General features: G+C 48.9%; 1 protein-coding gene across 3 annotated transcripts; it reads left to right on the forward strand.

The window, feature by feature from the left end:
• The first annotated feature begins 433 nt into the window (after positions 1-433).
• RAB7A (RAB7A, member RAS oncogene family) lies at positions 434-19,355 on the forward strand. 3 transcript variants are annotated; one of them, XM_082059914.1, is made up of 6 exons: positions 434-525; positions 15,445-15,505; positions 16,552-16,678; positions 17,397-17,615; positions 18,126-18,254; positions 18,403-19,355. In XM_082059914.1, exons 2-6 carry the CDS (start codon positions 15,453-15,455, stop codon positions 18,496-18,498), a joined length of 624 nt encoding a protein of 207 aa, XP_081916040.1. In that variant the 5' UTR covers positions 434-525; positions 15,445-15,452; the 3' UTR covers positions 18,499-19,355. The 3 variants fall into 3 exon arrangements, with proteins under 3 accessions (XP_081916040.1, XP_081916039.1, XP_081916041.1); XM_082059913.1 differs by having other exon boundaries at positions 448-554; XM_082059915.1 differs by lacking the exon at positions 434-525 and adding an exon at positions 5,436-5,577.
• The last annotated feature ends 1,575 nt before the right edge of the window (positions 19,356-20,930 follow it).

Raw genomic sequence — 20,930 nt, forward strand, 5'->3', positions numbered from 1 at the left:
CCCAGGCTGCCCAGGGGGGTTGTGGAGTCTCCTTCTGTGCAGACATTCCAACCCGCCTGGACACCTTCCTGTGTAACCTCAGCTGGGTGTTCCTGCTCCATGGGGGGATTGCACTGGATGAGCTTCCCAGGGCCCTTCCGACCCCTGACATTCTGGGATTGTGTGTGAACCCTGACACTGTTCAAGAAGAGACTGGACAACGTCCCAGGCACACGGTGTGACCTGCGGGATTGTCCCGCGCAGGGGCAGTTGGACTCGATGATCCTGCGTGTCCCAGCTCAGGACATTCTGTGATCCTGTCCCACCCTGCACAGGCCGCAGCCCCTCGCCGACCCAACATGGCGACCGGGAGCCCGCGGTCACGTGACTTTAATTCCCCTTAGCTGGCTGCCGGGCGGCGTGCTGGCGTCACTGCCAGCGGGCGGGCCCCGTGACCGGAAGTTGTCGAGGGGGAGGCGGAAGTGAAAGCGGGGAGGCGGTTGGGCCCATTAAAGCCGAGCGAGGCGAGCGGCGGGCGGCAGCGAGGTGAGGGGGCGCCGCGGGACACGCACCGGGTGAGGCCTTGCGTGGCGCCGGGGATCTCTTCACCGCGGGGTTGTGGGGTGAGTGGGTGGAGGGGTGGCGGCTCCGCCCCGGTCTCGGGAGCCGTTGGGCGGGGGGCGCCGTTCGGGGCCACTCCCTGCGGCCGGGGGGGGCCGCCGGGGCTCCCTCCGTGGGGCTGGCGGAGCTGCTGCCTTTGTGTCCCCGCTGCGGCCCCGCGGCCGGGCCTGCCGGGGAGGGGCGGCGCTTGGCCGCCCCGGTGGCGGGGTCAGGCGGCCGGGGCTGAGCTCCCCGGGCCGGGCCCGGCGCTGCCCTCGGAACAATGGAGCTGGACCGGGGGGTGTCCCCGGGAACGGGCTCCTCGGCGCGGGCCTTTCCCGGGATGCGCGTTTTCGAGGCCTTTGTAGGAGCCTCCTCTGCTGAGAGGTTTAGAGAGGCCCGGAGTGGTGCCTCCTAGGGAGGGGAGCGTATTGTCTGTGACATGTGAAGCTGCTGCTGGCGCTGCCTCCCCAAGCGGCTTTTGGGCGGCTGGTGGCCTGAGCGCCGGTCCTGGGGGTGGTGAAATGTTGCTCTGGGTGGTCGGTGGATATCGCTTTTAAGATGAGCGGGCTGCCCCGGGAGCGATTAATGTGACAAAACAGGCTGGAGAGACTGGCAGTTATTGCGAAAGTCACTCTCAGCGTGTGTAAAGCCTGAGTCAGTTCTGAGGACTATTGGAGTGGATGCTAGAAGTGCTTTTGGCTGTGAGTGTGTAATAAGGTAAATTAAATGATAGATACCCTATTAGTCTTTGGGTGTATATAGACTAATAAATATGGAAATATCTAACAGTTGTATTTAAGACAACTGTGTTGCGTTCCCTGTAAATAGAGGGATTATTTTAGTAGTAAAACAGCTGTAAAAATGCTGTCTTAATGTGAAGTAAGAGAGGTAGTCTCAGCTTTGGAACGAGTACGTCCTGTCCAGTAACTCCAAACCCTTTGAGTCAAAGCTGGAGTTCTCAGAAGTATCTCCCTGAAAACTAAAACTACTTGCTGATAAGCAGAGCTGTTGATATGCATGTATGAGTGTTTTTTATACATAAATGGGGAACACATGATAGAACAAAGTCCTCCCAACTGTAAGCAAGCGGTTCTTTGTTTGGCGATTGCCAATATGGAAGCGTTAAACCTTCCAGTTCTTGCCATTGGCCTTTGCCTCGTGTTCTGCATGGCCATGTGGGAATTGGGGCTGGGGGAACTGAAGAGTTCTCTTTTTAGGGGAATGGTACATAACCAGCTGTGCCTCAGCGCTTGGCTGGCTGTGATTTAAAGGCGTATTTATGGCTGTACTTTGTTCGTGGGCTGTGGTGGTGCCGGCGCTCTGTGGTAGGAGCTGCAGCCTTGCTGTGCTTCCAGTAGAGCCAGGCTACCGGAGTCAACGTGCCCTGTTCTCTCCATAGCTGCACTTGAGGTTAAAGTGGGTGGAGTAATTTGAATATTCCTTGTTAAATAATCAGGGCTTCATGGATATACTTTTTCAGGAAGAACAAGTATACTTGTTTCTCTCTTTTTTTCCCCCTCCCCCTTGTGACTTTCCAACAGCTGACTGAACACATGACTTGCCCTCTATGAGCTAATGAGCAGACCCACCAGGCCCGAGCCCTCAGAATCCAAAGCAGCTCTAATACTGTTAGTTTCAAGTGTTAGTGCCTTTTTTTTTTTTTTTGTGGTAATACATTAATGCTCTTTTTCTGGTGTAAAAAAGCTGTAGGATGAGGTTAATCTGACCCCTCAATAAGCAGAACTTTTGGAATCCAGTAACAGTTGCTTGCTCTTCTAACCTGCGGTGAGAAGTGTAGCAAAGCGGTAGCTGCGTTAAACTCTCTTCTTCCCTGTGGTGGTCCAGCTCCTCAAATACCCTACTGATAGTTCAACATGGCACACTAAGAATTGTATCTTAATAGGCAAAGGTGCCGAGTTAAGAATTTAAATAGTTACATTGCAAAAACTACACTACAGGCATCTTTGCCCTTCTGCTAAAGCCAGGTAACCAAATTCTGTACTGAGCAGCACAGAGAAGCAACACCATTGAGTCCTGAACCGAAAGTGGAAAACATACAAGCTCTGCTATAGGCTCAACTCTAGCCTCACTGAGGGAAGATACCACTTTGCTTGGTTTACTACCCAAAATGAATGCCTGCAGGCAAGAGGGCCATCAGATTCAATTTCTGCAGCACCTTCTTAAAGCTCCTGTTTTAAGACTGTTGTGTGAATTACCTGTTGGAGCAAATCTCTGTCCTTGAGGAAACATGACAATTGCAATCAAGCCATCTGTGCAGAACTATAAATAGCTTTGTCTCTAACATGTATGGGGTTTTGGTCTGACTTCTTTGTGAAAATGAGACTAGTTTATGCAGAACTTAACATTTGGCTGTAAACAAAATTGTTTGCGCTTGATTAGGGTGCATTATTAAATGCTGTGTTGTGAGATGGGTGTCTGGCAAGCCCTGGTTTGGTAATAAAGGCTACGGAATGGGGCACTTGGATGTTTACATTCTCTGAAACCAGTGGATGTGTGGGCTCACAGATACTTGCTGGAAGCTCTCCCTGCTGTTATAATATACCAATTTCTTCAGTAACTGAAGTAAATTGAGCATTTGATAAACAAGTAGAGAACCCTCACCTTGTATGCTGCCAGTGTTCCCTAAAGGCTTCTCACTGGTTGTGGCCTGAACTGCTCTTAGCCCTTATTACTGGGGCCTGATGGATCTAAAATTCCCTTGCGGAACTGTAGAGTAATATAGAGTTTGTTGCCTTGGTAGAAGGAAGTCTAGATAAGACCTTAAAGGCTGAACTTGGCTGGGCACTGGCACGCTTGGGTCTGACAGCAATCCTGCATCCTTCAGATGCGGAGTTACTTAATCCTTGCACAGCATTGTTTCGATAATTGCAGTTTAATTGCCTGGTGAGTTGGAGTTCAGTTGGATTTCTCCCCTGCAGCTTCCTAAAATCTCTTATAGCTGCTGTATAACAGTGTGCCTGCAGGTGTGATCAGGTTGTGACAGTAGATTGTGAGAATAAAAGGGTCACTTTCTGCAGTGACAACCCAAGCATGGGCTGTGCATCTCACAGCTGGATTAGATATGGGTAATTAATGGAATGACAAGAGTTAACATACCATTTTCAGTTCTGCAGTTAGCTGCTCTATTGAAGATCATATTGAAGGTGCATTGAAAGGGAAAGAAAACTTCCAAATGAGCGCCCAAGGTCAGTGACTCCACATGTGCTGGTCAGAAATAGCAGGCGGTGAAGGAATACCCCTCATCACATGGCTGCTCACTGGCTTCCAGCCTGCTTGTTGCTTTTGCTCTCCATGCACGGGGATGCAGCGCTGGAGCCCGGCACGCTGCTGCATTTTCTGCTTGGTGGAGATGTGCCGGGGTGATGTCATTGTTGCTGTTTGCGCTGTTCCTGCGAGACTGCTCCTCCTCTCCGGCGCCGAGCGCTCCGGCCGTGGGGAAGCCGTGTCAACGCCGCTGTTGCTAACTCATGGTCAGTGAGGGGAGGGAGGCAAGATCTTCAAGGTCACTGGAGTGGGGTGATTTACAGCTGATCCCAAATGGCCTTGATTCCTCTTGTTAGGGAACCTGTGCTTGAGGCTTGGGCTGTTTTCACAGGGCAGTGAAACTTCAGGAGGGGCACATTGCCTCTGAGATGTGATTGGAGTGTAAACTTATGGCACAGGTTCCTATTTGTGTAACTTAAATAGCACTTGCTACATCAAGTGCCTTTTTTTTTTTTGCTCTTGCCTCCCTGTAACTACTTAAAATGCCAACTTAAGGTGACTAATTGTATCTAACTGTGCTTGCATGAATTGCAAATAGAAATTACTAAATGAAATTGAGTAGATCCTTATATTGTCAGTTAAGAAAACAGTATTTTTTTTCTGGAGTCTGTATTGCTGTGAGCTGTAACTTGGGTCACTTGGCAGACGTGGTGGACAGAAGTGAAGGCAGAGGCTGCCAGGCTGGAGCACCTGGACCTTGGTTGCAGGGGCTGTTGGTTTATTTAAGGAGTCCATGCTGAACCCCAGCTTCCAGCTGGGAAGCAGTGTCCTCTGAACAGTAACCTGCTTGGTGCTTATTTCCCTCAAGTGGGCTGAGTCATTTGGTTCTTCAGCTCTTTCTTCCTCTTGCCTCCCAGACACAGATAACTGTAACTGGACTCCAAACTGGCACAGTGGGAACGGTGTCTCAAGCATGAGCAACGAGGTGGATGTAACATTTAGGCCCAATCTTCTCCCCCTAACAAGAAGATGCATTTTTACCAGCACTGCTGTTTTAATCTCACTGTGCAAGTCACTTCAGTGAGTTTTTTTTTTTTTGGTCCTTTATGGAGCTTCATCAAGAGAATTGCTGAGCTGGTGAAGCAGTGATGCAGGATCTATGCAAGACCTATAAGGGTATGAAGTGTGAGTCTGAAACTGAGTCTCCACAGTAGGAATTCCCTGTTAGGTGCTGACTCAGCTGTTGTGGTGAGCTCCCTGCTATGTTCCCATCCTGGGGCTGCTACTGAAATACTTGTCCTTCCTGCTCTGCAAACTGCATTTGCATAGTAAAAGATGGTGAGTGTGTGTGGGATCAGGAGTTCTGCTCGCAGATCAAGGTTTAGTTCTTAGATTGCAGCCTGTCCCTAGAGGAAGCCTCACTACTGAGAACTGGACCTCGTGGAAGAGATGTATAGAAGTTAGGTTTTTGCCATTAGTGGTGGCCTTGTCCTGCTCCACATCTACTTGTGTGGCAGTAGGATGTCCCATGATATTTGTCCTATTTCTTCTGTCAAGCTCTTGGTGCTGAAGTAGAGAAAATATTCTCTCTTGCAGCTGAACCTACAGGGTCCCACAGGCCTCCTGAGAACCATCGTTTGACCTGAAGACCTGGAACTTTATCCAAGTCTCCATTCAGTCCCTTGTGTCCTGCCCAGCTTCTAGGAACTGGTGGAAGCTGGCAACCAGGAGTAGATCAACAAGGCTTGTTTACCACTGACAAGGTCTAAGGTTTGTGCTTTGCTTACCGCTGCAGAGGTTATCTAACACCTCCCATTTGTGTTTCTAAAACTGAAAGCATGACAGGAATGTGTGAAACCTTAAGAAGCTGTAGACAAAACTAGGAATTAATCTGAGTACTTGAAAAATACTGTCAGATATGGGAAAGGTCTAACAACTTTACTGTTTCTTAGTGGCCTGGCTAGATTGCAATATTTTGAATTGGTCAGCCTTATCTTATCCAGCTGCCCCTGGCACTGTGTGCAATTTGTAGAAAGCAAGGAAGGAATTATGTTTGGTGGGATGGTCTGATGTGAGAACTGTACAGGGGTTACTGAAACAGTTGGGTGGCTGCATGCCAAAGGCTGTACAAACCAGGCTGGATGGGTGCTATAGTTCCAGTTAGTAGGATGGGATTTGTCTGGCTTGATTTGGCAGCGCTCCACCGAGGAGACTGCTCTGGTAGAGACATGGCAACATGGAAGCTGTACCGGTAGAGCTGAAATGCTTTGCGTAGGCAAGGCCCTTAGTCAAGGCGCATGGCTTGTTGCCTGGTGTCTCCCAGCAGCCAGCAATGCGCTCAACTCTCCTCCCACATCCTGAGATTGTCTCCCCCAGGGCAGAATAGGGGAAGTTGAGCTTGATCTGATAAAGGGGGAAGGGTGTTAAAGCAAGCATGCCTGTTCTTGTAACAGCTTGATCCTTGGGGAAAATTGAGTGGGAACTACCTGAAATCCTGTAGGATTTACAGGGGAACGGCTTCCTCCTGAGAGGTGGGCACAGAGCAATATTGATTCTTCAGTGACAAAACTTAAGCCTCCAAAAGAAGGGTAGCTGAAGATCTACAGACACTTGCTATCAGCCTGCTAGGGCTCTGAATATGTCTGCCCATTCCTGCAAGAAAGATCTCCTGTGGTATAAGGGCTCTTCAGCTGTCGGAGGAACTGATGGACTGAGAACACCCAGCTTTCAGTGAAACGTCTGGGTATGGCTTACTTACAGAGCGGCCTTCCCAGAACCTGAAGACTACCACTTCACTAGCCCTGGTTTTCTGTTTGGGAATCCTGCTCTTGTTTCTGTGTGGCACTAGCTCTAAAAGGACCTTCTGCACTCCCGTCCTGCACACAGCTGCAGTCTTCAAATACCTGCTGCCTCCTGTTGAGATGATAGTGATCCTTGGGTTGCTGAGGAGCAAAGTGATCCATCCAGGATGGTTGTCCAGCACAGCTGGGGATGCTTTCTGAACTCCTTTCCCTCCCTCCTTTTGTCTCAGGCCATTTATCACCTGGCAGAGGCTACATGTGCTGCTGCAGTCTTAGGCCAAGCAGCAGTCTGGGCAAAGTAGTGTTCTTCTAGAAAGCAAGAAGTGACCTCCAGACCTTTCCCACCACTCCTAACCATGCTGGAGGTCTGACTGAACATGCAGAGGCACATCTGCCTTGGTACTGTAAGCAAAGACATTTCTGTGCTTGTTTTGTTCCCACTTTGAAACCACATAGTCAGATGACATCTCTCGTTGAGAGAAGGTGGCTGCTGGACTATCTAAACTGGTAGAGATTAGTTTTTTAGCTTTACTCTTTCCTGGGTATGGGGTTGGTCCTGCCTAGTTTGGACTTCTCTGGAGTCTTGCTTCAGAGCAAGGAACTTGTTCAGTTCTACATCTAGTGTTCAAACATTGTGCAGACATAAACCAACCCTGGTCTGGAGAAGCGCCGGGAGGTGTAACAGGGCGGTGAATCAGTGAGGCTTGGACTGGAGGACTTGGCTTTGAGAACTCGGGCTTTGAGCCTGACTGATCATGTGCATCAGTGCCTCTCGGGAATGCAGAGCTCTCCGGATCTCGGCGCTCGCAGCCCGAGCAGAGCGCAGCTGAGCTGAGACCTCAGGCAGGGCAGACCAGACCCCTTCTCACATGCAAGTCCTGTGATTCCACTGTGGACATGGCTCGGACTGGGCACCAGTGGTGTTGCTTCTGCCATCCCTGTGTCATCTGGACTCTGGCAAACTGGCCATTGTCATCTCCTTTTCTAAGGAGCTCTGAGCCCTTGCCCACAGCAGGGATGTGTCGCAGAGCCTCGAGCTGGGGATTGAGGCCATGTCTGGTGAGCTAAAACCTATTGCCACTGAAAGGAGTGTCCTCCCCAGCACTGGCTCTGGGCCTTCCTTGATCACACTGAGAGCCTGTTCTGCTCACAACTGTTACAAAATTTGTGCTTTTTAGCTGGGTTTCCTATATGTTGCCCCAAGCTGCATGTTGCCCCATCATTTTCTCCTTTTAGCACTAAGCTGTTATCCAGGAACAGGATGCAGCAGAGTACGTGTGTGGGGCCTGGTCTCCCATCTGTCTGGTAGCCAGCTCACAGACCAGCTCTGTTGGCTGTTAGCACCATGTCACACCAGCTTTTGACTTGCATTGAGGCAGCCAGTGAACTGAACTCAAAGCCAGGTGGCTGAGCTGTAGCTGGCTGGTTCCTGAGTTTCACTTGGTCCTGGAGCAGCTCCTCTGGCCCTGGAGGCTGCAGCTCCACCCTCAACATGAAGGTGGAAACTTACTGCAAACAGCTGTAATCTAAAAAGCCAATTCCTCTGGGATGCTGAAACATGTTTTAAGATTCTATTTTGATCTGAGCAGTGTCAGCGTGCTAGCAAACCTCTAAAACTCTAGGCCATTCCTCAAGAAGGTGAAGCTTTTGGCTTAGGACTCTCAGGTGGGAGTGGGAGGTGCTGGGCAGCATACCTCCACCTGACAACTTGCAAGAGAATGTTTTACGCAAGGTCTCAAAAATTAATTTGTAGCTGAGGCTTCCTGAGCAGAGGTAATTCCTGCCTCACAGGGATAACTGGGAAAGGCACCAACTGGACAGAAGCTGCTCCTGATGGAGCTGCAGTGTGTGGCAGGCAGCATTGCTGGGGAACGATGAGCTGTGCTTGAGCTCTTGGCTGGGTACCAGCAGGAGGGAGTATGTTGGTTAGAGCATAGATGTGTGGGGAGGAAGGAGGTGGAAAGCAGTTTGGAGATGCTACTGATACAGCAGCAACCAGAGTGCATGTTTCTGCAAAGCTGGCACAGGGATATCTTGCCAGCTGCTTTTGGTGTGGGCTTCACTTTGGTTCTCTGCAGTGCAGCAGTGATGCCTGGAACCCCTCCTAAAGCACCTCTGACTGGGTGGACTGGAGGAGCCTGTTGCCCTAAAAAGCAACCCATTTACAGACAGTTCTTGTGAGTCATAATTTCCTTTTTAGGGCCAAAGCCAGTGCATGCCCCCACTAAATGTGAGGATTTCCTAGATGGGACCTTCCAGCCGGCTGGGGAAGCTGAGCTACTAGTAAACCTGTCACAGGAGTGGGAGAAGGTGCTGTCCTGTCCTGCTTGTGCAGCTCTTGCCAATGCAAGACTCACCTTGATGTTTAAACTTCTTGTGCTTCTGTAGCAGTCCTCAGTATGAGGATGCCAGGCACTTGTTCCACTTGTAGAGTGCTCAAGTTTGGTAAGGAAAATACAGAGGCTCTGTAGCAGTCAAAAAAAATCTCAGGAGAATGCCAGTGTTAAAGGTTGATATCTGCTGGCCTCAGGAAGACCTTCATGTTGAATTGCTCAGGCTGTCACTTGTAGCTTTGCATTAGCGAACACCTGTGTTAGCAATGTCTGTGTGACCACGTAGTTGGAACCAAGCTGTTACTGCATTGTAAATCTTGTTCAGCTCTGTCTTGAGCTCATACTGCAATAGGAGATGGAGGCTTCAGTACAAAGGGTGTCTGGGCCACCTGGATCTGCAAGTGGGAACTATCATCTTGGTAAACTAATGGCAACTGGAGACTATTTGCCTTTCCTTAGGATGAGGCCTTGCATTTTCAGGGTAGCTGAATTGGAACAAATTCATGTGCCTGCTTGAAGCCTCAGCTAAACTTGGCTTGATAAATCATGGCAGGGTACAGTGTGTCCATGGGGCAAGTGATATGTGCCAGTCTGTGCTTGGTCCTGTAAGAACAGCATCAACATCCCAGGAGCATCTTGTTTCAGTGGCTGAAGCTCTAAGCTGACAGAACCTCTTCAGGTGCCAAACATGCCAGGGAGCTTCTGAGAAGGAACTAGTTCAATCTGAGCTGGTCCTCGAATCATTCTTCCAGCTTCAGTTTCCTTGAAGAAATGCAGAACCATTGAGAAGGGGAATAAAAATAGCTCTTTGCTGTAGTACAGAGACTTAATGCTTTGCAGCCTCCCCCATGTGGAGAGAACAGTGAGCAGAGGTGGCGTTTCTGTGTCGGAAATGCACTTAGCCAATTTCAGGACAGAAGGTTCTTCCAGTGTTCCAGTGTGGCTGCGTTCTGCTCAGTCTGGTCATTGTGGTGAGCGCACTGCAGTGTGTGGTGTCCCCTGATGAGTATTGCTCTGTCCAGATTGGCTTTCTCATGGTTGGGTGTTTCTGCTAAAGGTCCTGCGATATAGTGAAGTAAATGATCTGCTTATCAGCTGCTGCACCCAGAACAGACCTGCAGAGAGTCAGCTTCACATGTGCCTTTTTGTGGAACATCTTACTCTTGTGCTGCCTGCTGGGGCAGGGGAGCAGAACTCCCTATTCATAAGTGCCACAGTGAGTTCAGCTCTGCCTGGTACTTGCTCACCTACCACTTTGCACCTTGTCAGCATAGTGTTCAATATCCTTGGCAAAGGAAATAAGGTGTGAGGCGCAGTCCAACAGTCTTGCTTCAGCGCTGAGCTGGTTTCTAGCAGAAGGTGCAGATGACAAGCTGGTAGATGCAGGAGCAGAGCACTTCTGGTCAAATGTCACAGTTCTAAGTCTCTGCATAACCATGCTTTGGTTCTTGGTTAGAATTGTGACTTATCTGTTTAATAGCAAAGCTGCAACAGTAAGGGCTGTTCTAGCAGCTTGTCAACAGGTTCAAAACTGCTGTGGATGAGCTGCTGACTTCTGTGGAGGTGAGATAGATATATATATATCTTTTTTTTTTTTCCCCCTTCCCCCACAATAAAACTGCCCATGAACAACTTAACTGGGTGTTCCTCTGGCAAGGCCCACTGTTAAAGGATAGCTAATCTGGTGGGCCATCAAAGCAAGCTCCTACTGTTCCTTGGTGCACCAACCTAATTAATATTAAAATGCTTGCACTGTGACTTGACACATACGAACATCTCTAAGGAATTCTTAACCATCCATTTCTGCTTTGAGTTAAAGCAGCTGTCTTAATATAGCAAGCGAAAGAACAGTTGTAATGTACTCCAAAGCAACAAGGGAAGCCTAATTAGATCTGGCATAGGCTTTATTTGGTGTTGCATCTGAGGAGCTGTAGCGCTATGGAGCTTCATAGAACAGTTTTTGACTCTTCCTTTCAGATCAGCTAAGCCGGGAACAGAGCAGCTCCAGAGCCGCAAGCAGGAGAACTACTTGAATACTGTGGGAGAGTGTGCTATCGCAGGCTTAATCTCGTAAGGGTCAATGTATTGTTGACAGCTTGTTTGCCTAGAGGGTTAGGCATTAAAAACTGAGTGGAAGGACTCCTCTCCTGTAATAGAGGCGGCTGTATCGTTCTTCTGGCACCAGTTAAGCCAGGAGGAGGAGCGATGCTGACTGGTCTCCTGATTGACAGGAGGTTTCTGATGGCTCCCAAGCAGGGCTGGCTGGGTGTGCTGTGTTCTGAGCAGTCATGCAGGTGACTTTGCTCCGAGAGACTTCACACAGTGGAAAAACAGAACTGATGTCTTGGATTGAATCTTAACAAACTGGTTTTTCTTCGTGATATCTCTGAAAAAGGAAGCGCTTGTTCAGAAATGCTCCTGGGACTGGCTGTGAGCCCTGTGTGAGCTCGCACACTGCCATCTTAAGGGCTTCTGTGACTCTGACAGGATGCTGCTCTAGGTAATTATAACAAATATCATGAAGCAACATGAGCTATGCATATAATGCGAAATAGTCTTGGATATCACTGACTCAGCACTATCACAGTTTTGATCTCAGGCTGATCTTGCTCTTTGCATGAGCATGAGGGAAGCCCTGCACAGCCTACAAATCAGCTTAATTCAGTACTTTAATGTTTCTTGCAGATGCGAAGGGAGAAACTCCTCAGGTGAACTAGCTTCTCCTTCAGGTATTCAAACCTGCTTTGTCTGTGAGCTGAAGCTACATTCTTCTTGGTCTCCCTTTGTTTTTTGTGCTAGCAAGCTTCACCAGGAATGAGGTCTGCATAGTTTAGAGCTTGTATGTGGGCTCCATTTCTGGGACAGAAGGTAGTGATGAACCTATTCAATGCCATGTAATGTGAGGAAACCACCTATATTAACAAGGGAATAATCATAAATTGCTTCTGGCTTCAGGCGAGCAAATCTTTAAGTACTGGACCTGGCCTGGGGTTGGTTGCTTAGGCCTGGTTCTACTGACACAGCAAATGGCATGTGGTAACCAGGATCAACTGAAGTATTTCTGAGCTTACTTGGACTGCAGTGTGTGGAAGTGTCCTCTGCCATGAAGATATTGTATTTGCTGTTGGATTAATATGAGCTGAAGTCACCAAGATCCTTTTCATGGTGTTAAGGACACTGTACTAAGGCTTTGCTCACAGGACCCTCAGAGAGCACTAGTGTCTTTCACTTCCAGTACTCAGCTTGTTAAAAACATGGGCTGGAAGTAAATGTTGGAGGAGGTACAGTATCTGTCCTTGGAGCAATATGTCCCTTTGGGTTGCTTCATAAGAAACCCCACTTAAGACAACAGAGATGTCTTCAGTCTATCTAGACTGAAAATCCCACTAGGGCTGGTCAGTTTAGCACAAATCAGTGATACAAAACTGGAGCTGCTGTTGGAGACCTGCTCAGGCACACACAACATGGTAAGGATAAGGGAAAAAATAGCAATGGTGGCGCTGTAGAGAGCAACTTGATGCTGCTTAAACTTAGAAGGGTTTCCTTCTATAGGAAGGCTCCAGGAGATCAGACACTGGTAGTTCCTTTAAGACCTGGAGCTGTGGTGTTGTCTTAAGGTGAAGTCTTTTCTACTGGGCAAGGAATAACTCTGAAGTGTTGGTCTGTTTATAACTGTAATGAGAAGATTAAGAGGGCTTGGCCTGTCAACTGGCTGGGCTTCAAAGCAGCGTTGATCAAGGCGAGCAGAACGGGGCTGGGGAACTCTGGGTAGTGGCCACTGCTGGCCCCAACAGGACCAGAGTTCCTCACTGTCCCATGGCCTGCACCAAATACCAAGCGAGGCAGCTCCTTCTGTGCTGTGGCTCATATCCGTTGCCTCACCTGGGCTGGAAGGTGTGTCTCACCTGCTGGGTGTTCATGAGGCACTAATAGCCCGTCACACTGCTGGGGTGGCCCGTCAGCTATGACAAGAAGGCAGTGTCACCTCTGACTCAGGCTTCCTTCCCATGGCTGCTCAGCTCAGCTGCTGCCAAGGTGATGAGACCTGACAGAGCAGTTTCCCTTCCCTTCATAGTGGGGCTTCAGGCTGTGTTGAACTGGAGTGCTAAGCATCCAGTGTGATTTAGAGTTTTAATTCAGGGCTCTGCAAATCCCTCCCTGAGCAGGAGAACTAATGCCAGCTTGTCCAAAGCTGCTTCAAATAGCAGAAAGCAATGAGCTGCAGCAGCTGGTGGCAAGCGATACTGGAAACACTGAGGAAAGCAGAAGCAGGACATGCTGGGTTCTGGCACGGTCACTTCAGGGTGGGTTGTTTTCCTCCGTCCTGAGGAAAACAGGTCATTCTCACACTGGATTTGAACCCATACAGATGTTTTCCATAACAGTTCAGTGTACACAGCTGTCTCTAAGCTCTGCTCCCTTGCTTCTTGCTCTGTCTGGACTCATTGTGCTGCAGAAGTCTCTGACTTGGTTAGCACCATTGTCACTTGTGCTATGTGCTCTGGAAACACAGGGGGTGCTTGAAGGAGCTCAAATGGGCTGTTCTCCCTGTGGCTGCAGAGGAGATGAGCTTGAAGTGTGAATCTTGGCAGGAGCAGAAGCAGGACTGAGTGTTGGGGTTGTTGACAACTTTGAGCTGGCTACATCTTGGCCAGTGTAGCTGCGCTGCCAGTTGGATCATTGAGCAACACGCTCCAGCGTAGAGAGCCTTGGGAAAGAGAGGTGTTTACACTTGGAAAACTGTCCTGGGCAGGCTCTCGGGCATCTGTTAACAACCATCTAAGGACAGCATGAGCTCCTTGGGTGGCCTATCACTGCTGTTTGCTTAACAGCCTCTTGGCTGTTATCTTCTGAACAGTGTTTCCCATCTAGATGTATCAGTAGGTGCATGAAGTGCAGTCCAATGAGGTGTCGCTGTAGGTACACCACAGCATGGCTTCTGCATCACTCACTGATGGCAAAGTCTAGAAGACTGCATGTCTTAACACTCGAAGATTGAGATGATTAAGGCCTTTTGCACTTGGACTCAGCATCTAGTAAGAGGCTCGTGGAGCTTGGAGCATGTTGCCTCCTGTAGTGGTGGAATTAAGCGAGTTGCAGTTATCCAGCAGCTTAGGTTGTTGCATATCCCAGGAAATGCATAGGACCGAGCTGCTCAGATGCGTATATCCATGTTGTTGTAGAACTGAAGGCCTCCTTGGCTGTGAAACTCAGGAGTAGCTCCTAAAGATTCAGAGTTGTGTGGTGCAATCAATGTGGTGTAGCAGGATGGGAGTTTTAGGGTATCCAAGATCCCATATAAGGGCTTAATACATGAAACCTGTTGTTGTCAAGGGTCTTTGAACTCAAGTAGCACAGCCATAGCCACCTTCAGGCTCTTCTTGCTGTACAGGACCTGCAGAGCTCCTCAGGGAAAGCCAAGGAGTCCTTGTGCCCTGGACCAAGTCAGTACAAACCAGGCTCTGAGCACCTAAGAATGGATTGTCCCATCCCCTCCCTAGAGGTGGGGAGAGGGGTCTTGTGGTAGGAAGAGCATGCAGAACCACTAATAACCAGACTTTGAACTTGCCCTCACTGTGCTGAAGCACATCCAGAGGTGTATTCAGGCCTGATGCAGCTGATGCACTTGGAGCTCCTTCACTAACCTGAAGGAGACCTGAGAGTAAGTAAGAGTGTGGATCTCAGGAGCTCACTCTTCCTAACTGGATGGACCCTTAGTGACCCATTTAGAGCTACCTGCCTATAAAGGACTAGAGCCATGGCAGGATGCAACTGAACAAACTGCTCATCATCCAGCAGAGCAATAGACTGAAAGCTGAGGTTTGTCACCATAGCCTTGTCCTGCCACCCAGTGGGAGGTGGCAGTAGTTGGCTTCAGATGCTCTCAGCAAAGCTGCGGAGTCTGGTAGCAGTTTGTCTTGTAATTCAGCTGTTCAGCTGACCTGTGCGGTTGTGTTGGGGCTGTTTCAACCACGGTGTATTCTTGGGGCACAACACCTTCACCAAGCGCAGCTGCTAGAGAAAGCGTTTGCTTTGCCAAGCTGAACCTCAAAGGTGGAGGAAGCCTTTTTTCTTCTACTGAACAGCATAAAAAAGCTTGAGTGTGGTGTTAGGCACATCTGTGCTTACATCTCACTTAACAGCATCTGTAAGAATTAGTCTGTATTGAGAGCTGATCTCCTTTACTGCAGTGCCTCTGGTGAGGCTAAGGGACGTGGCCTGTGCAAGTAAACCCACAGAATGGCCTGGAAATAATGTCCAAAATGGACTTAGTACTGTAAAGGGCAAGTGCTTGCCTCATCTACCTGTTGGTATAAGTTGTCCCTGCTGGTCTGACATGCTTCTGCCTATGAAATGGTCAAACACCTGGTTAGTAGCTGAGAATTGAAGGAGTGCTGGGCTCTGCCCATTGCTGGGACTGGGGTTTCTCAGATTCCTAACTTGCTGCTTTTTGCCTTGAGGAATGACATGCTCATGATGGGATTGTTCTTCTTCCTTCCTAGTGTAAAAGATGACTTCTAGGAAGAAAGTGTTACTGAAAGTCATCATCCTTGGAGACTCTGGGTAAGTGGAGGAGGCTTCAAGCTGCCAGTTTGCATTCCCAGCGGGAACCTGGGTGCTCTGTAAGAAACCATCTGTGCTGGGAGGAGAGATTGTTTACAGCCTGAGACAGCTGTGTTACCTGAGAGTGTTAACAACTCTTTGCCACCCTCTGTCCTGAATGTGTCCCTGCAGTTTAATAGCTGCAAGTCCTGTCCCAATGTGAAATGGGAGATGCAGCGGGCAGACCACTCCGGTAGTAGAACTGGATATAACCTTTCTGCAAGGAGGCAAAGTGTGGTGTTGAAATGAGCATTTCACTTAAAACAAGAAAAAACAAACAAAACCCCAGTAGTAAACAATCTTAGGTGACTTCTTAAAGCTCTGCCTCTGTCAGACACATGGGTTCTATTGAGCCATCTGCTCAGCTCCTGTCTGACCCGGCTCGATCCTGACCCTTGCAGGGAAAGGCTTTGCTCTGTGCTGTTGAGCAAGGAGTCTGCTCTGTGCTTACAGGTTGCTTACTGTGCAGGCTGTAACTGGACTCCCAGGACATAAGGCTTATTTATACCACTGTGTCCAGCAAGCTGTTGATCAGAGAGTCTTTTTCAGCCACAGAGAGGGCATGTGAGCCTGTAAGCTGGCTCTCTGTGTACCTAATGGATGTGTGTGTGAGCTGTTGCCAGCTGAGATTGTCTGTTCCTCCACCTCCTCCTTCTGCAGAGGCTAAAGATGACTGTTTTTGGTGGGTTTCTCTGGGGCCCTTCATCTTCTTCCAAAATTGCCCTCATGATCATAATATGATGCATGCTTCTCACCAGGGATCAGATTACTGATGGGGAAACGAGGTTTCTCAAGATCGTAATCCTTTGTATCCTTAGGTAGCTAGTGCACTTAACATGTTGCTTCAGCATTTGTTGCTGTAAAAGCCCCTTCTTGCAGAGGTTGGTGTGTTTTCCCTGGTTGAAAGAGCAGGGGGCTGTGGTAGAAGGTGAAGGGCACTTGGGTGGTTAATTCAAACACTGTAGAAGCAGCCTACTTAATCCTTTTTTTTTGGTCTTTCTGTACAGGGTGGGAAAGACATCGCTTATGAACCAGTATGTGAACAAGAAATTCAGTAACCAGTACAAGGCTACGATAGGCGCAGACTTCCTGACAAAAGAGGTGATGGTGGATGACAGGCTAGTGACAATGCAGGTAAGGAGTGACTCTGCTCGCTGCTGCAGGGCCCATGCATGTGTGGAAGGATCTGCTCCTGCGTCGTCCAGAGCTGTGCAGGAGTCAGTGTACAAGGGAAGGTGAAGATCAGTTTGGGCTCAGCTAAGAGCAGCTTTTGCAAAGCCCAGTTAAAACAAACAAACAAACAACACATTTGGTACTGTCAGTAAACTAGATCTTGGTAGAAACATGCACTTCCCTACGTTCATGAGCTGGAAAGGGCTGGGAAAGGGCTCCTTGGGTCAACTACTCATGCTGCCCTGAGTCCTGTGGGTACAGTATTAATCTGCCAGTTTGCTTATGTTTCCACTGTCTGAAGCTTTAATCTCTCTGTGGTGAGACTGGCAGCAAGGCAGCAAAAGCCCTGTTGGAGCCAGAGGAGAGTGTTTGGACTGTACTGGTGCCTCAGTGCAGCCAAGTTCTGCATGCAGATCACCTGCTGATCCTCCTCTCCAAGTCCTGCTTGCCTAGAACAGGGCTATGTTGTTGAGGCTGAACACAAAAAGGGTTAACTGTCTTTAGAACTGTGTTCCTGGCTCTTGATACTTGGTGCCTGCAGAGATTCCCCACCTTTCAGCTCTTCTCTCTGGCTTACTGGAGGCTGTTGGTTTCTGGTGGGAAGTTTTGAAATGAATGCCTTATAACGGTGGACTGGCTGTGTCAGAGCTGGCTTATCTGCCCTGTTCTTTTGCTCCAGATATGGGATACAGCAGGACAAGAACGATTTCAGTCTCTGGGAGTTGCCTTCTACAGGGGAGCAGACTGCTGCGTGCTGGTGTTTGATGTCACAGCCCCCAACACATTCAAAACTCTAGACAGCTGGAGGGACGAATTCCTCATTCAGGCCAGTCCAAGGGATCCTGAGAACTTTCCTTTTGTTGTGCTGGGAAACAAGATTGACCTAGAAAACAGACAAGTGAGTACCGGGACTTGCAAGCCACCTCTTAGAGAGTGGGAGAGCTGGTGGGAACAGGGGAGGGTTATCTGAGGAATGGGAGTGGGAGGTGCCTGGTGCTGCTCAGCTGTCCTGTGCTGCTGGGGCAGAGTTTCTCCTGCCTGGAGGGTCAGACATCTTTGCACAGCCTGTTCCTGCCCACTGCTGGAAGGATCGCAGGGAATCCCTGCAAGGAGAGGAGTTGATTCTCCTCCTGAATTGCTGAGGAACTCCTATGGGAATAAGTCCCTGCCTGAGCAGTCTGTCCTGCGGTCTTGTCTGACTTGGGTTTGGTGCTCATTGCCCTGGGGCTGAGGGTAACTGGTGGTGGGCAGCAGTCTCCTGTGCTCTGTAGCAAGGCTGTAGTTTTGATGAGCTCAGAACTGCTGTCATGGCTCAGGCTGGGTATAAGGAGTCTCTGGCCTTGCCCTGGAAATAAAACCCTCTTCCCACATAGCTGAAGGTGATGCTGCTGCTCTCTCTCCCCCCCAGGTCACCACAAAACGGGCACAAGCCTGGTGCTACAGTAAAAACAACATCCCCTACTTTGAAACCAGTGCCAAGGAGGCCATTAATGTGGAACAAGCTTTCCAGACGATTGCACGAAATGCACTTAAACAGGTAGGGAGAGGGGCGGTGGGTTCCCTCTGGCTGCTGTGGGCGGCCTTGGGCTCTCCAGCAGCCTTCCCCAGCTGAGAACAGCTCCTTGCACACTCGGAGCTGCCTGTGGAACCACAGCACTAATTCCTGCCGCCTTCTCTCCCTCTAGGAAACTGAAGTGGAGCTTTACAATGAATTCCCTGAACCCATCAAACTAGACAAGAATGACCGAGTGAAGGCTTCTGCGGAGAGCTGCAGCTGCTGAGGGGAGAGGGAGGGGTTGAGCACAGTCCTTCACAAACAAATATCACACTTAGGCCTTCAAACACACAGCCCCTCTTCTGTGTTTAAAACAAAATTTAAAGAAAAATTTCCATCTCCAGCTGCCAAAATCCACCCATCTCCCATGAGCATCTGTGAGTCCCACACTTGAGAGCTCACATCCCCCACCATCCACATCACACTTCATGGTAACAGACCTTTCTCTTAGTTTAAAATGGAAACTCTTATGTATGTTTGGAACTGAATCTTAATTCCAGGTGTCCAATGGAGAGAAACTGTTTACAGGTAATCTGTGTAACAAGTTACATTTTTAACTGTCTCGTGTTTTCCCCTGTGAAGGCTGCAACTGGAAAGGCTGATTACCCATAGCTCATCGCAAGCTCAGCACTCAGTCCAACTAGGTTGAGTTTTGTATGTATCTCTGTTAATGCTTGTTACTTTTAACTAATCAGATCTTTTTACAGTATCCATGTATTATGTAATGCTTCTTTAGGAAAAATCTTATAGTACATGTTAATATATGCAACCAATTAAAATGTATAAATTAGTGTAAAAATCCTGAATTTACATGTTCAAGTACTGAAACACAGATTGTGTGGAAAGTGAGGAGGACACTTGTGAACTGCAGCGTGCAGGCAGCGCGGGGTCCAGCAGGAGGCAGTATTCTGTACAGTAGAGATGAACTATGTAAGCCTTCTTGTCTTGAGGCCGAAAGGCTTCATCTTCTGGAAAAAAAAAATCTGTCTGGCTTCCTTGTATTTAAATTCTCAGATTTGCATAACAGCATTGATATGCACACTGGATTATTGGATTTAAAATTAAATACAGCTATGAAATGACCTCATTTGTTCACCTCCCCTACTGCTTAACTCCTGCCACCCTGCAGGGAGTGTGCGAAGGAGCCGGAGCCGAGGGGTCCCCTGGCTCCGGTGCTGTGGAAGGAGCTTCTCTCCCACCGGGGCTGCGGGAGCTGTTTCTCAATGAGTGACCTGGACTATGAATCTTCCCTTTCTTCTTACTGACTGCTAATCTGGATTTTTGGTATGGAAAAACCTGGCAATCTAGTCCCTTTCCTCTCTTCCTTTCTTCCTGGTATTTGTTCTTGCGTTTGTAGCTTGCTTAAATGGAGCCCTTCTACCTGTTTTCCAGAGGTCTACATTCTAGTACGTAGGCTGAGCTCTTCTGTAAAGAGACAAACATGATGCCAATAAACTTAACAAGAACAAGCCTTCTTGTTTACTTCTGTTTCTGACTTTGTTTTTTCTGCACTAACATGCTTGCTTTCCTCTGTCTAGTCACCGTTTTAGCAAGCTCATTGAAGGATGCTTGTGCAAGGCTGGACTTAGTGAGTTAAGGACCTTTCCTTGGTCTTAAGCCTTTAATTTCTAGATGCTGGGCATGACCTTCTGCTTGCACCAGCAAGGCTGAGCTCACTGCTCCTGTGCCCACAGGAAGATGGAAAACAAAGTGTAGAGAAATGAGGCCAGTTATTTCAAGAGCCTTCTAACAGTCTTTGTGTTCTATATCCTATTTTATGCCTTTGTCCTATCACACTTTCCTCTCGCTTCACTGGGCTTTTGCTGTCCACGTCCATTTCAAATAACAACTGTGCAGTAGCGCTGTGTGCTGGTGGGACCACTTTCCTGGCTCCAGCTTTTTGGAAGACTCAGACCTGCTCATCTGCATTTAAAGTGTCACTCTGTGCTTGTTTTCTGTAGATACAGTTCTGGCCTAGAACACACCAAGCTGGGGGAGTGGGGTGAGATGACTCTAAAGTGGCATTTGGGGGAAGGGATGGTTTGGACTCTGCACCTCCCTCCTGGTGCAGATGGGGAAGAGCCCTGTGGAGATTGTTTAATCTCTGCCATCAAATAAACTGGTGGTGACACAAGGCAAAGAAGTAGGATGGCCAGGGAGCTCCTTGCCAGAGGATGCTGTGGATGCTAAAGGGGAGGGTTCCATTTGCCACCTACAAACCCATATTTTTGCAGGTGGGAATAGGAGATGTATATGTGTACAAAACTGGTGTGGGAATTAGTGCCCTGCTGGCACCCTGAGGGCTGATGCTCTCACAGATGGGGGCTGGTGGACCTGTGAGAGTTATTTGTGTCATCTTTGTGATCTGGAGAAGGTGCTGAGTACAAGTGGGCTCAAACCCACTGTTAAAACCCCTCCTGCAGCACCAGGGCAGCCTTGGGGCTTTTTCTGACCTTTTTGCCAGAGGAGCTGCAGGTGCTACAATGCTGTGTGACACAGGGATGTGATGCTGGGCAATGGAAGGGGACAGCTGAGATGTTCAGCCCATGCTCTGCAGTAGCCAAGCTCCAGGCCTGGGTTTGCTGGTTTTGGCATGAGGGGGGAGACCTGAAGAACAAGGGGAGGGGGTCAGTACCACAAACTACACCATGTGTAACA

This window comes from Streptopelia decaocto, assembly GCF_964273445.1.
Source record: "Streptopelia decaocto genome assembly, chromosome: 8".
NCBI lineage: Eukaryota > Metazoa > Chordata > Aves > Columbiformes > Columbidae > Streptopelia > Streptopelia decaocto.